The 12413-nt window shown below is 46.8% G+C and overlaps 2 protein-coding genes across 2 annotated transcripts in view; one reads left to right on the top strand and one right to left on the bottom strand.

The window, feature by feature from the left end:
* rexo4 (REX4 homolog, 3'-5' exonuclease) overlaps positions 1-12413 on the bottom strand; it is a 211832-nt gene that overhangs the window by 63616 nt on the left and 135803 nt on the right. The gene's annotated exons all lie outside the window — the stretch shown is intronic.
* Positions 1-12413, top strand: part of adamts13 (ADAM metallopeptidase with thrombospondin type 1 motif, 13) — a 78559-nt gene that overhangs the window by 27203 nt on the left and 38943 nt on the right. The window contains exons 12-17 of the mRNA XM_078226155.1: positions 839-990; positions 1399-1462; positions 5186-5312; positions 8531-8679; positions 9152-9272; positions 11802-11882. Of these exons, the coding sequence (XP_078082281.1) occupies positions 839-990; positions 1399-1462; positions 5186-5312; positions 8531-8679; positions 9152-9272; positions 11802-11882 (694 nt within the window). The remainder of the gene's footprint in view (positions 1-838; positions 991-1398; positions 1463-5185; positions 5313-8530; positions 8680-9151; positions 9273-11801; positions 11883-12413) is intronic.

The following is a 12413-nucleotide window of genomic DNA, read 5'->3' as shown; positions in this document are numbered from 1 at the left end:
GGAGTGCCGCTCTGTCAGAGGGTCAGTGCTGAGGGAGCGCCGCACTGTCAGAGGATTAGTACTGAGGGAGTGCCGCACTGTCAGAGGGTCAGTGCTGAGGGAGTGCCGCACTGTCAGAGGGTCAGTGCTGAGGGAGTGCCGCTCTGTCAGAGGGTCAGTGCTGAGGGAGTGCCGCACTGTCAGAGGGTCAGTGCTGAGGGAGTGCCGCTCTGTCAGAGGGTCAGTGCTGAGGGAGCGCCGCACTGTCAGAGGATTAGTACTGAGGGAGTGCCGCACTGTCAGAGGGTCAGTGCTGAGGGAGTGCCGCACTGTCAGAGGGTCAGTGCTGAGGGAGTGCCGCACTGTCAGAGGGTCAGTGCTGAGGGAGTGCCGCACTGTCAGAGGGTCATAACTGAGGGAGTGCCGCACTGTCAGAGGGTCATAACTGAGGGAGTGCCGCACTGTCAGAGGGTCAGTACTGAGGGAGTGCCGCACTGTCAGAGGGTCATAACTGAGGGACTGCTTCACAGTCTTTTCAGGTGGACATAAAGGATCCAGTGGCATTATTTTGTAGGACAGGTGGGTTTGACTTTGTGTCTTAACCAATATTTGCCCCTCAATCAGATCATTATCATACCACTATTTTGGGATATTGCTGTGTGCAAATTGGCTTTTGAGTTTACTGTGTGTAACAGGGACAATTGTGTAACCACAGTTACTGCATGTTTGTGGTACTCTATCCAGTATGAAACGCTTCCGTATGCCCTGAGGCGCTATAGAAATGAAAGCCTTTCGATTCCTTTGCTCATTAATTGAGTGAATGGTAAATTATTTCAGCCAATGTTGTTTTTCCCACCAGTGGTGTTTAAGAAGGAATTGCATGTCTCTCGGGGACCTGAATGTGGTTGGAGTCGTTCATGGGGCCTGGTCTAAATGGAGTCTGTTCAGTAGTTGTTCGCGGAGTTGCGGGGGAGGTGTTACCATACGACAGAGACACTGCAACAATCCAAGGTCAGTGGATGCCACAGGAAGTGGATAATCTAGGAATAGGATGAATCCAGACTCTTGAGATATTTCCAACTTTCAGCTTGACCCTGACTGATCTGCACCTTAACTCCGTTTACATTGTTCCATATTCCTTGCTACTTGGACGTTTATCACTCTAATGTTTGAAATTCTTTAGCGATTACCAGCTCTGGAATTTCCTTCCTTATCCCCTTCACCTTGCTCTCATCCTTTGTAACACTCCATCCAAATTAATCTGAATATTTATCTGGTTGGATGTCAGATTTTGATTTTTATGCTCCTAAAAAGCCGTCTGGCATGTTTTCCTACATGAAAGGTGCTATATAAATGCAGGTTGTTGATGTATAGGTGACTGGTCTCCGTGTGATTCATGAAGTGCTTCAATTTTTCTAGACCCGCCTTCGGTGGCCGCAAGTGTGAGGGAGCAGATACGGAGGCAAAAATGTGCAACATGCAGGTAAGAACAATTGTGTCAGTCATCATAAATACAGTCTCTCATAAACTTAGCATCCAGAGTGTGTGCTCAGGCATGAACCTGCCCCCCTGCTCGCTCCCGCCCCCCTGCTCGCTCCCGACCCCCTGCTCGCTCCCGCCCCCCTGCTCGCTCCCGCCCCCCTGCTCGCTCCCGACCCCCTGCTCGCTCCCGACCCCCTGCTCGCTCCCGCCCCCCTGCTCGCTCCCGCCCCCCTGCTTGCTCCCGCCCCCCTGCTCGCTCCCGCCCCCCTGCTCGCTCCCGACCCCCTGCTCGCTCCCGCCCTCCCGCCCCCCTGCTCGCTCCCGACCCCCTGCTCGCTCCCGACCCCCTGCTCGCTCCCGCCCTCCCGCCCCCCTGCTCGCTCCCGACCCCCTGCTCGCTCCCGAGCCCCTGCTCGCTCCCGCCCTCCCGCCCCCCTGCTCGCTCCCGCCCCCCTGCTCGCTCCCGCCCTCCCGCCCCCCTGCTCGCTCCCGCCCTCCCGCCCCCCTGCCCCCAAGATTGTTTGGGAACATGATATTGTGACATTACTGTATCTTTAAGAGTTGTCTTTAAAAACAGTCCATGTTCTCCCAGCTCGCAGCCTCAGCTGATGTCATTGTTGCTGAGCTGTCTCCGAGGAGTCCTTTTATTGCTACTCAATGGTTTAAATGGGGTTGTTTATGTTTAGCCTGGGATCAGTTTTATTGCCCTGCATTGTTAGGGGAAAAGGTCGTGACTTCTGGACAGGTTTTATTTCCTTCCTCAGGAGTTTAAGGTTTTTTTTCTGTTTGCTGCCGTTTGAGTTTTTTTTTTAGAAGGGACATCAAGCTGAAAAGAAGTCACTCTCTCTCTCTCCCTGGTTTTGGAAATTCTGCGGGTTAGCTGAAAGCCTTCCTGGAGTAGCAAAAACCTGCTGTTGGTGGCTTGACCAGAGTCTACCTGGGGTTCTGGGAAGCTGTTCTGACTTCAAACTGTTCTGGGTGAGTCACGAGGACTGCTAGAATTTACAAGACTGAGAGTTTTCAATTCTCCAGCCAAACGACTCAATTCCAGTATCACGTGAGCAGTAGTCTTTGCTGTGTTGAACCTGTTTAAAGGGTTTTGTCTGTGGCAAGGGTTTTGTTTGATTGGAACATTTTCGATATATTTGTTGAGGGTTACCTTATTGTGGTTGTTTTGTTTTTGTTTGTAATTGATAAAAGTTATTGTTAATTTTCATTCCATACATGTGAACTATATTCGTAAATAAACTTTGTTTGATAAAAGCTTCCTAGTGAGTCATTTGAATCATACCTGAAGTGAAACCTATCATGCTTATCCTAGTCAAATTCAAGATGCAAAACTTATGATTCAGGTGAGCTTCATAAAACACTTTGAAGTTTCTGACCTGAACCAGAACAATATTAAGGAGTAGCCAGTCAGATAATTGTAATGATACTGTGCCTTTATGAAATGTATTTGAGTTATGTTCTTGTGCAGGATTTTTATTTTAACAGTCTGTTCCAATCGGTACTACTGGGTCTATAACTGGCATCCTCTGTTGTTACTGCAGCATCGTAATTGCTCCTAATTGCTAGAATGTTTGTTTTAGTCGACTAATGCTGTTCTGTTGTTCTTAATGTTCCCCTGGCGTTTTGCAGAGTAGAGCTTGATTAGGATGATTGACAGGGAGCAAATCATGACAAGGTGGAGCTAGGTTTACACAGAGTATTCAAGCTCAGTTGCTTTTTGGGAGCTGTGGAAAGAAGAAGTAGCTCCGAGTCTCAGAAGTCCGGAGATTGGAATCTGCCAGAGACGAGGTTTATTTCTCTGAAATTCTGCTGTTTGAGGATATATCCTTCTCTGGGAACTGCTGTGTGTATTTTGTCCAAAGGTGTTAAAGACTGGAAATCCTTTAGCAGATTGGTTTTCGGTACGAACTGGTTCTGAAGAAGGGATTTATGTCTGTGGGATTCTGCATAAATTGGAACAACAGAGATGGATAGCTGTTAAGAATTATAATTTGTCATATTCTTAATATTTAAATGATAAGCTTATTCTTTTTGGTATATTCTAACTGTGTTCTTAAATAACATTTGTTTTAAAAATAGCTCCCTGGTGGGTCACTTGAATCACACCTGGAGCGAAACACTTTCACTCACCCTAATGCCAAAATCAAAAGGAAAAGTTAGGGTCCAGGCTAACTTCATAATATGCTTTGGAGTTCCTGATCTGGGCCCTAACAGACTGGACAAGGATTTTGGGAGGGGCAGAGAGACATAAGGGTGAATTTAACTGATGAGGAAAAGTTTAGGAAGGTTTAATATTCAACAGCAGAAAGTTCAAAGGGATTTAATTATAATCCGAAGGGAATTAACAAAGTAGATTGAGCAATATTCATCCCCGAGATGGGTTTAAATTGGGGGTAAAATGAGAATTCTGGGGAATTACTTTTCACCCAAAGTGAAAATCAAGTTGAGGAATAAATTCCCAGATCGATGTGGAGGCTGAAAATGGGGTCAAACAGCAACTAGGTCTGTCTGGAGAAGTTTGATGGGGACAGTGTAGAGGGAGCTTTACTCTGTATCTAACCCTGTGCTGTACCTGTCCTGGGAGTGTTTGATGGGGACAGTGTAGAGGGAGCTTTACTCTGTATCTAACCCCGTGCTGCACCTGTCCTGGGAGTGTTTGATGGGAGACAGTGTAGAGGGAGCTTTACTCTGTATCTAACCCCGTGCTGTCCTGGGAGTGTTTGATGGGGACAGTGTAGAGGGAGCTTCACTCTGTATCTAACCCCGTGCTGTCCTGTGAGTGTTTGATGGGGGGGACAGTGGAGAGGGAGCTTTACTCTGTATCTAACCCCGTGCTGGACCTGCCCCAGGAGTGTTTGATGGGGACAGTGTAGAAGGAGCTTTACTCTGTATCTAACCCCGTGCTGTACCTGTCCTGGGAGTGTTTGATGGGGACAGTGTAGAGGGAGCTTTACTTTATATCTAATCCCGTGCTGTACCTGTCCTGGGGGTGTTTGATGGAGACAGTGTAGAGGGAGCTTTACTCTGTATCTCACCCCGTGCTGTACCTGTCCTGGGAGTGTTTGATGGGGACAGTGTAGAGGGAGCTTTACTCTGTATCTAACCCCGTGCTGTACCTGTCCTGGGAGTGTTTGATGGGGACAGTGTAGAGGGAGCTTTACTCTGTATCTAACCCCGTGCTGTACCTGTCCTGGGAGTGTTTGATGGGGGACAGTGTAGAGGGAGCTTTACTCTGTATCTAACCCCGTGCTGTCCTGGGAGTGTTTGATGGGGGACAGTGTAGAGGGAGCTTTACTCTGTATCTAATCCCGTGCTGTACCTGTCCTGGGAGTGTTTGATGGAGACAGTGTAGAGGGAGCTTTACTCTGTATCTAACCCTGTGCTGTACCTGTCCTGGGAGTGTTTGATGGGGGACAGTGTAGAGGGAGCTTTACTCTGTATCTAACCCCGTGCTGTCCTGGGAGTGTTTGATGGGGGACAGTGTAGAGGGAGCTTTACTCTGTATCTAATCCCGTGCTGTACCTGTCCTGGGAGTGTTTGATGGAGACAGTGTAGAGGGAGCTTTACTCTGTATCTAACCCTGTGCTGTACCTGTCCTGGGAGTGTTTGATGCTAACATGTATGGTTTTCAAAACAGACTAAAACATTTTTGTCCCACTGTTGCTCAGGTATTTTTTCTGTTTCATGCTGTTTTTTCTTCCGGTTCTTTTTGCAGCCTTGCCCGGAAACTCAGTTTGAGTTCATGGCTACACAATGCTCGAACACCAACTCGCAGCCTCTCTACCCACCCCCCCGTGTTCCAGTTTACTACAAATGGCTGCCTGCCCTTGGCTATGCAAAAGGTAAAACATGAATGAACAGTGTGTTATCTTCATGACATCAATGTTAAATAGTTCCTTGGAGCGTGTCCTTCCTGTAAGAACATAAGAACTAGGAGCAGGAGTAGGCCATCTGGCCCCTCGAACCTGCTCCGCCATTCAATAAGATCATGGCTGATCTTTCTGTGGACTCAGCTCCACTTACCCGCCCGCTCACCATAACTCCTAATTCCTTTACTGTTCAAAAATTTATCTATCCTTGCCTTAAAAACATTTAATGAGGTAGCCTCAACTGCTTCACTGGGCAGGGAATTCCACAGATTCACAACCCTTTGTGTGAAGAAGTTCCTCCTCAACTCAGTCCTAAATCTGCTTCCCCTTATTTTGAGGCTATGCCCCCTAGTTCTAGTTTCACCCGCCAGTGGAAACAACCTCCCCTGCTTCTATCTTACCTATTCCCTTCATAATCTTATATACAGTGGAAACCCAATTTTATGCGCCCCGATTTAGCGCGAAATCGGATATGACGCCATCGCGTTAAAACGGGGCTGCACTGTATTTCTGTAAGATCTCCCCTCATTCTTCTGAATTCCAATAGTATAACCCCAGTCTACTCAGTCTCTCCTCATAAGCCAACCCTCTCAACTCCGGAATCAACCGAGTGAATCTCCTCTGCACCCCCTCCAGTGCCAGTATATCCTTTCTCAAGGAGACCCAAACTGTACACAGTACTCCAGGTGTGGCCTCACCAGCACCTTATACAGCTGCAACATAATCTCGCTGTTTTTAAACTCCATCCCTCTCGCAATGAAGGACAAAATTCCATTTGCCTTCTTAATTACCTGCTGCACCTGCAAACCAGCTCCTTGAGATTCCTGCACAAGGACACCCAGGTCCCTCTGCACAGCAGCATGCTGCAATTTTTTACCATTTAAATAATAGCCCATTTTGCTGTTATTCCGACCAAAATGGATGACCTCACATTTACCAACATTGTACTCCATCTGCCAGACCCTCGCCCACTCACTTAGATTATCTACATCCCTTTGCAGACTTTCAGCGTCCTCTGCACACTTTGCTCTTCCACCCATCTTAGTGTCATCTGTGAATTTTGACACACTACATTTGGTCCCCAACTCCAAATCATCTATGTAAATCGTAAACAATTGTGGTCCCAACACTGATCCCTGAGGCACTCCACTAGTCACTGATCGCCAACCAGAAAAACACCCATTTACCCCCACTCTTTGCTTTCTGTTCGTTAACCAATCCTCTCTCCATGCTAATACATTACCCGTAACACTGTGCACCTTTATCTTATGTAGCAGTCTTTGGTGCGGCACCTTGTCAAATGCCTTCTGGAAATCCAGATACACCACATCCACAGGTTCCCCCATTGTCCACTGCACATGTAATGTTCTCAAAGAATTCCACCAGATTAGTCAAACATGACCTGCCCTTCATGAACCCATGCTGCGTCTTACCAATGGGACAATTTATATCCAGATGTCTCGCTATTTCTTCCTTGATGATAGATTCAAGCATTTTCCCTACTACAGAAGTTAAGCTAATCGGCCTATAGTTACCTGCCTTTTGTCTACCTCCTTTTTTAAACAGTGGCGTCACATTTGCTGTTTTCCAATCTGCGGGAACCACCCCAGAGTCCAGCGAATTTTGGTAAATTACCACTAGTGCATTTGCTATTTCTCCCGCCATCTCTTTTAGTACCCTGGGATGCATTCCATCAGGACCAGGAGACTTGTCTACCTTTAGCCCCATTAGCTTGCCCAACACTACCTCTTTCGTGATAATGATAGTTTCTAAGCCTCACCTGCCATAGCCGTCCTGTCATCAATTTTTGGCATGTTATTTGTGTCTTCCACTGTGAAGACCGACACAAAATACCTGTTCAATGCCTCAGCCATTTTCTCATTTCCAGTTATTACATCCCCCTTCTCGTCCTCTAAAGGACCAATGTTTACTTTCGCCGCTCTTTTTCATTTTATATATTTGTAGAAACTTTTGCTATCTGTTTTTATATTCTGAGCCAGTTTATTCTCATAATCCATCTTACTTTTCTTTATAGCTTTTTTTGTGGCTTTCTGCTGACCTTTAAAGATTTCCCAATCCTCTAGGTTCCCACTAATCTTTGCCACTTTGTATGCATTTTCTTTCAATTTGATACCCTCCTTTATTTCCTTAGATATCCATGGCTGATTATCTCTTTTTCTACAGTCCTTCCTTATCACTGGTATATACTTTTGCTGAGCACTGTGAAAGACCGCTTTGAAAGTCCTCCACTGTTCCTCAATTGTCCCACCATAAAGTCTTTGCTCCCAGTCTACCTTCGCCAACTCCTCCCTCATCCCTTTATAGTCTCCTTTGTTTAAGCACAAGACACTGGGATTGGATTTTACCTTCTCACACTCCATCTGTATTTTAAATTCAACCATACTGTGATCGCTTCTTCCAAGACGATCTCTAACTGCAAGATCATTAATTATTCCCGTCTCATTACACAGGACCAGATCTAGGATAGCTTGCTCCCTTGTCGGTTCCATTACACACTCTTCAAGGAAGCTATCGCGGATACATTCTATGAACTCCTCCTCAAGGCTGCCTTGACCAACCTGGTTTGACCAATTGATATGTGGATTAAAATCCCCCATGATAATTGCTGTACCATTTTTACACGCATCAGTTATTTCTTTGTTTATTTCTCGCCCCACCGTGATGTCATTATTTGGCAGCCTATAGACTGCGCCTATCAGTGACTTTTTCTCCTTACTATTTCTAATTTCCACCCAAATGGATTCAACCTTTTTTTCCATAGAACCTATATCATCTCTCACTACCTGTAGGGAGGCCATTCGGTCTATAGTGTCTATACTAGCCCTTTGAAATAGCCCATCCCCCCTCTCCTGCTCTTTCCCCATGGCTGTGCAATCTCTCCTTTTCAAACATTATCCAATTCCCTTTGAAAATAAGTGACCAATGAATCTGCTTCAACCCTTTTTCGACAGTGGATTCTAGATTGTAACTCGTTAAATAAAAATATTTCTCCTCATTTCCCTCCGACTACTTTTGCCAAGCACTTTAAACCTGTGTCCTCTGTAACACCCCCAACAGGATGATATTGCTGTGAGTACCTCGATTAGTACCTGTAAACAACCTCCCGTTTGTCCATAATCTCAGCACATTGATTAAACTGTACAATGATGCTGCTGTCTGCCTATTCCCAGGTAACTTGCTGTGTGAACACATGTGCCGAGTGGAGGGGAAGAGCTTCATGGTGAGCCGGGGTGACAGTTTTGTTGATGGGACCAGATGTGAAATGAGTGATTCGGAGACAACATCTTCCTACAGCCTGTGTGTCATGGGACGTTGCAGGGTAAATATCAGCTCATCATTGCTGTGAGATTCTAATCACTGGATAGAGGCTGTCAGCTCCCTCCCAGCATCTTTCACTCTCTGTCCCTCATTCTGTGCCCCTCGTTCGGTGCCCTACGTTCAGTACCCTACGTTCGGTGCCCCTCAGGTTCGGTGCCCCTCAGGTTCGGTGCCCCTCAGGTCCAGTGCCCCTCAGGTTCGGTGCCCCTCAGGTTTGGTGCCCCTCAGGTTCAGCTCCCCTCACTCTCCGTACCTCATTCTCAGTGTGTCTCACTCTCCGTACCTCATTCTCAGTGTGTCTCACTCTCCGTACCTCATTCTCAGTGTCTCTCACTCTCTATACCTCATGCCCTGGGTCCCTTGCGATCAGTGGCCTCTCTATCCCTCATTCACTATTTTATAATTGTGTGCACGAAAGCGTGTGATTGAAGTCAGTGTGTTACTGATTCTATTGTGAAATGCTCTTGTTGTAGGTATTTGGCTGTGATGGAACGCTGGGGTCCGGCCAGTTAATGGACAACTGTAGGGTGTGTGGCGGCGATAACTCCAGCTGCAGGAAGCTAGTTGGCTCCTACACCGAGGGCACTGCCAGAGGTAACCAGATCCGATGGGGCCGGCTCAGGGAATTGGCAGACCACAACTGCTGATTGTTACTGTTTGATTAGCAAGGCATGGGTTCCACAGACAAAGGTCAGACCCTGAAACCTTACACCAAATCCTGGGCCAAATGCCAAATTCAGATCATGAGTCACAACAGGCTATTCAGCTGTGGGGTGTATCATGACACAGCCGGACACTGACTTCACCCCAAAGTCTCTACACAGTCTTCTAGCAGGAGCCAGTAGATACTGAGACCTGGAGAAGGAACAAGAGGAGGTCATTCAGCCGCTCGAGCTTGTTCTTTTGTTCAGTTAGACCATGCCTGATCAATAACTGAACTCCACTTGCTTGTTTTAGTTCTGTCGTCCTCCACACCCTCCACACCCTCCACACCCTCCACACCCTCCACACCCTTACCGAACTAAATCTATCAATCCTTTCAATTGACCTCCACCGTCAACAGTCTTTTGGGGAGACAGTTCCAATTTTCCACTCCTCTTTGTGTGAAGAAGTGCTCCCTGACATCACCCCTGAACTGCTTGACTCAAATTTCTTGTTCTGGACTCCCCCACCAGAGGAAATAGTTTCTCTCTGTCTACCCCATCAAATCCTTTAATTATCTCACACACCTCCATCAGATCACCCCATGATGAGACCATAAGACATAGGAGCAGAATTAGGCCACTCGGCCCATCGAGTCTGCTCTGCCATTCAATCATGGCTGATATTTTTCTCATCCCCATTCTCCTGCCTTTTCCCCATAACCCCTGATCCCCTTATTAATCAAGAACCTATCTATCTCTGTCTTAAAGACACTCAATGACCCGGCCTCCACAGCCTTCTGTGGTAAAGAGTTCCACAGATTCAGCACTCTCTGGCTGAAGAAATTCCTCCTCATCTCTGTTTTAAAGGATCTTTAGCCTGAGGTTGTGCCCTCTGGTTCTAGTTTTTCCTACCAGTGGAAACATCCTCTCCACGTCCACTCTATCCAGGCCTCGCAGTATCCTGTAAGTTTCAATAAGATCCCCCCTCATCCTTCTAAACTCCAACGAGTGCAGACCCAGAGTCCTCAACCGTTCCTCATACGACAAGCTCTTCATTCCAAGGATCATTCTTGTGAACCTCCTCTGGACCCTTTCCAAGGCCAGCACATCCTTCCTTAGATACAGGACCCAAAACTGCTCACAATACTCCAAATGGGGTCTGACCAGAGCCTCATACAGCCTCAGAAATACATCCCTGCTCTTGTATTCTAGCCCTCTCAACATGAGTGCTAACATTGCATTTGCCTTCTTAACTGCCGACTGAACCTGCACGTTAAGCTGAAGAGAATCTTGAACAATGACTCCCAAGTCCCTTTGTGTTTCTGATTTCCTAAGCATTTTCCCATTTAGAAAATAGTCAATGCCCCCATTCCTCCTTCTAATCTTCTTTTCTCAGGGGTACACAAGGGGTAATCAGTACAACCTGTGCTCATGATGACTTTGGGAGGTGGAATTGGAGGAATGTAACAGTGGGAGCAGTCTCTTTCGCCCCTTGAGCCTGTTATCAGCCCGATTCCTACAACCTTTGATTCCCTTAGTGCCCAAAAGCCTATGGACCTATGTCTTGTGTATACTCAATAACTGAACATCCAGGGTCCTCTGGGGTAAACATTTTAAAGATTTTGCAATTTTTGAGCAAAAATATTAATCTTCATCTCAGTTCAAAATGACCGATCTCTGAGCCTGAGACAATGCCCCCATGTTGTAGACCCTCCAACAGGGAAAACTCCATCTCAGCACCTACCCCTGTCCAGACCACTGAGAATTTTATTGGTTTCCATGTGATCACCTTTCATTCCTCTGATCTCTAGAGAATAAGGCTCAGTTCACTCCATTATTATCCAGCCTCTCCATTCTCTGGGTGAAATTTTCCATGATGTGGAGATGCCGGCGTTGGACTGGGGTAAACACAGTAAGAAGTTTAACAACACCAGGTTAAAGTCCAACTGGTGTTGTTAAACTTCTTACTGAAATTTTCCAGACTAACCCGTGGTGGGGCCAGCGAGCCAGTGAAATTTCTGTTCACATCGCCGGGACTGGAACGCCCCGCTGGCATGAAAGGCTGGAAAGTTCCGGCCTCTGTCTCTGCTCACACAAGGATGCAGATGGGGATTTGAATAAAGAATCAGAAGTTGGTGTTTGGAGACAGTGGGACTCAGCACATTCAGAAGAGGTGAAGGGGACAAACACTGCCAAACTTAGATATCGGAGATTTGGGGATGTTCAGCTCACGATCTTCCAGCAGAATGTAGTCAGACAGAGTCCCCCAATCATCATCTCCAGCTCCCTGTAACGACGCTGCCCAGAAACTGAACAGAAGGGCAAAGTCCCACAGTGCAGGATGGTACCAAGGTACCATCTAGGTACCACCAGCTAGCGGCACTGGAGCAGGGTTCATTATGTTTACGCAGACTCACATGGCATGCTCACATTAACCAGTGTGCAAAAATAACTGACAGTGTTTCCTTTTGAATTACAGAGTATGTCACTTTTCTCACAGTCCCACCACATTCTACCAACGTCCAAGTCTCCAACAACCAGGCTGTGTTTTCCCATCTCGGTAAGACACCCTCACAGAACTGAAAAGGGCGACAACCAGACCCCAGACCCAGCCTCGGATGAATAATCATAACCAGAGGGAGTGAAAATTAAACCAGGGAGTGGACAACAAGAGGTCATAAATAGAATTATATCAAATTTACATCTTGTATACTTAAACCACTTAGAGTATCATAACAATTCGAGAACATTTCAACATATTAAAAAAATTTCATACAATGTGCAGAAGGTTCATAGAATTTACCTCAAATTACAGAAACAGGCCATTTGGCCCATCTGATCGATGCCAGTGAAATCATAGAAACCCTACAGTGCAGAAGGAGGCCATTCGGCCCATCGAGTCTGCACCGACCACAATCCCACCCAGGCCCTACCCCCACATATTTACCCGCTAATCCCTCTAACCAACACATCTCAGGGGCAATTTTAACCTGGCCAATCAACCTAACCCGCACATCTTTGGACTGTGGGAGGAAACCGGAGCACCCGGAGGAAACCCACGCAAACACGAGGAGAATGTGCAAACTCCACA

This window comes from Mustelus asterias, chromosome 13 (assembly GCF_964213995.1).
Source record: "Mustelus asterias chromosome 13, sMusAst1.hap1.1, whole genome shotgun sequence".
Lineage (NCBI taxonomy): Eukaryota > Metazoa > Chordata > Chondrichthyes > Carcharhiniformes > Triakidae > Mustelus > Mustelus asterias.
This window is presented reverse-complemented; position numbering and strand designations above follow the sequence as displayed.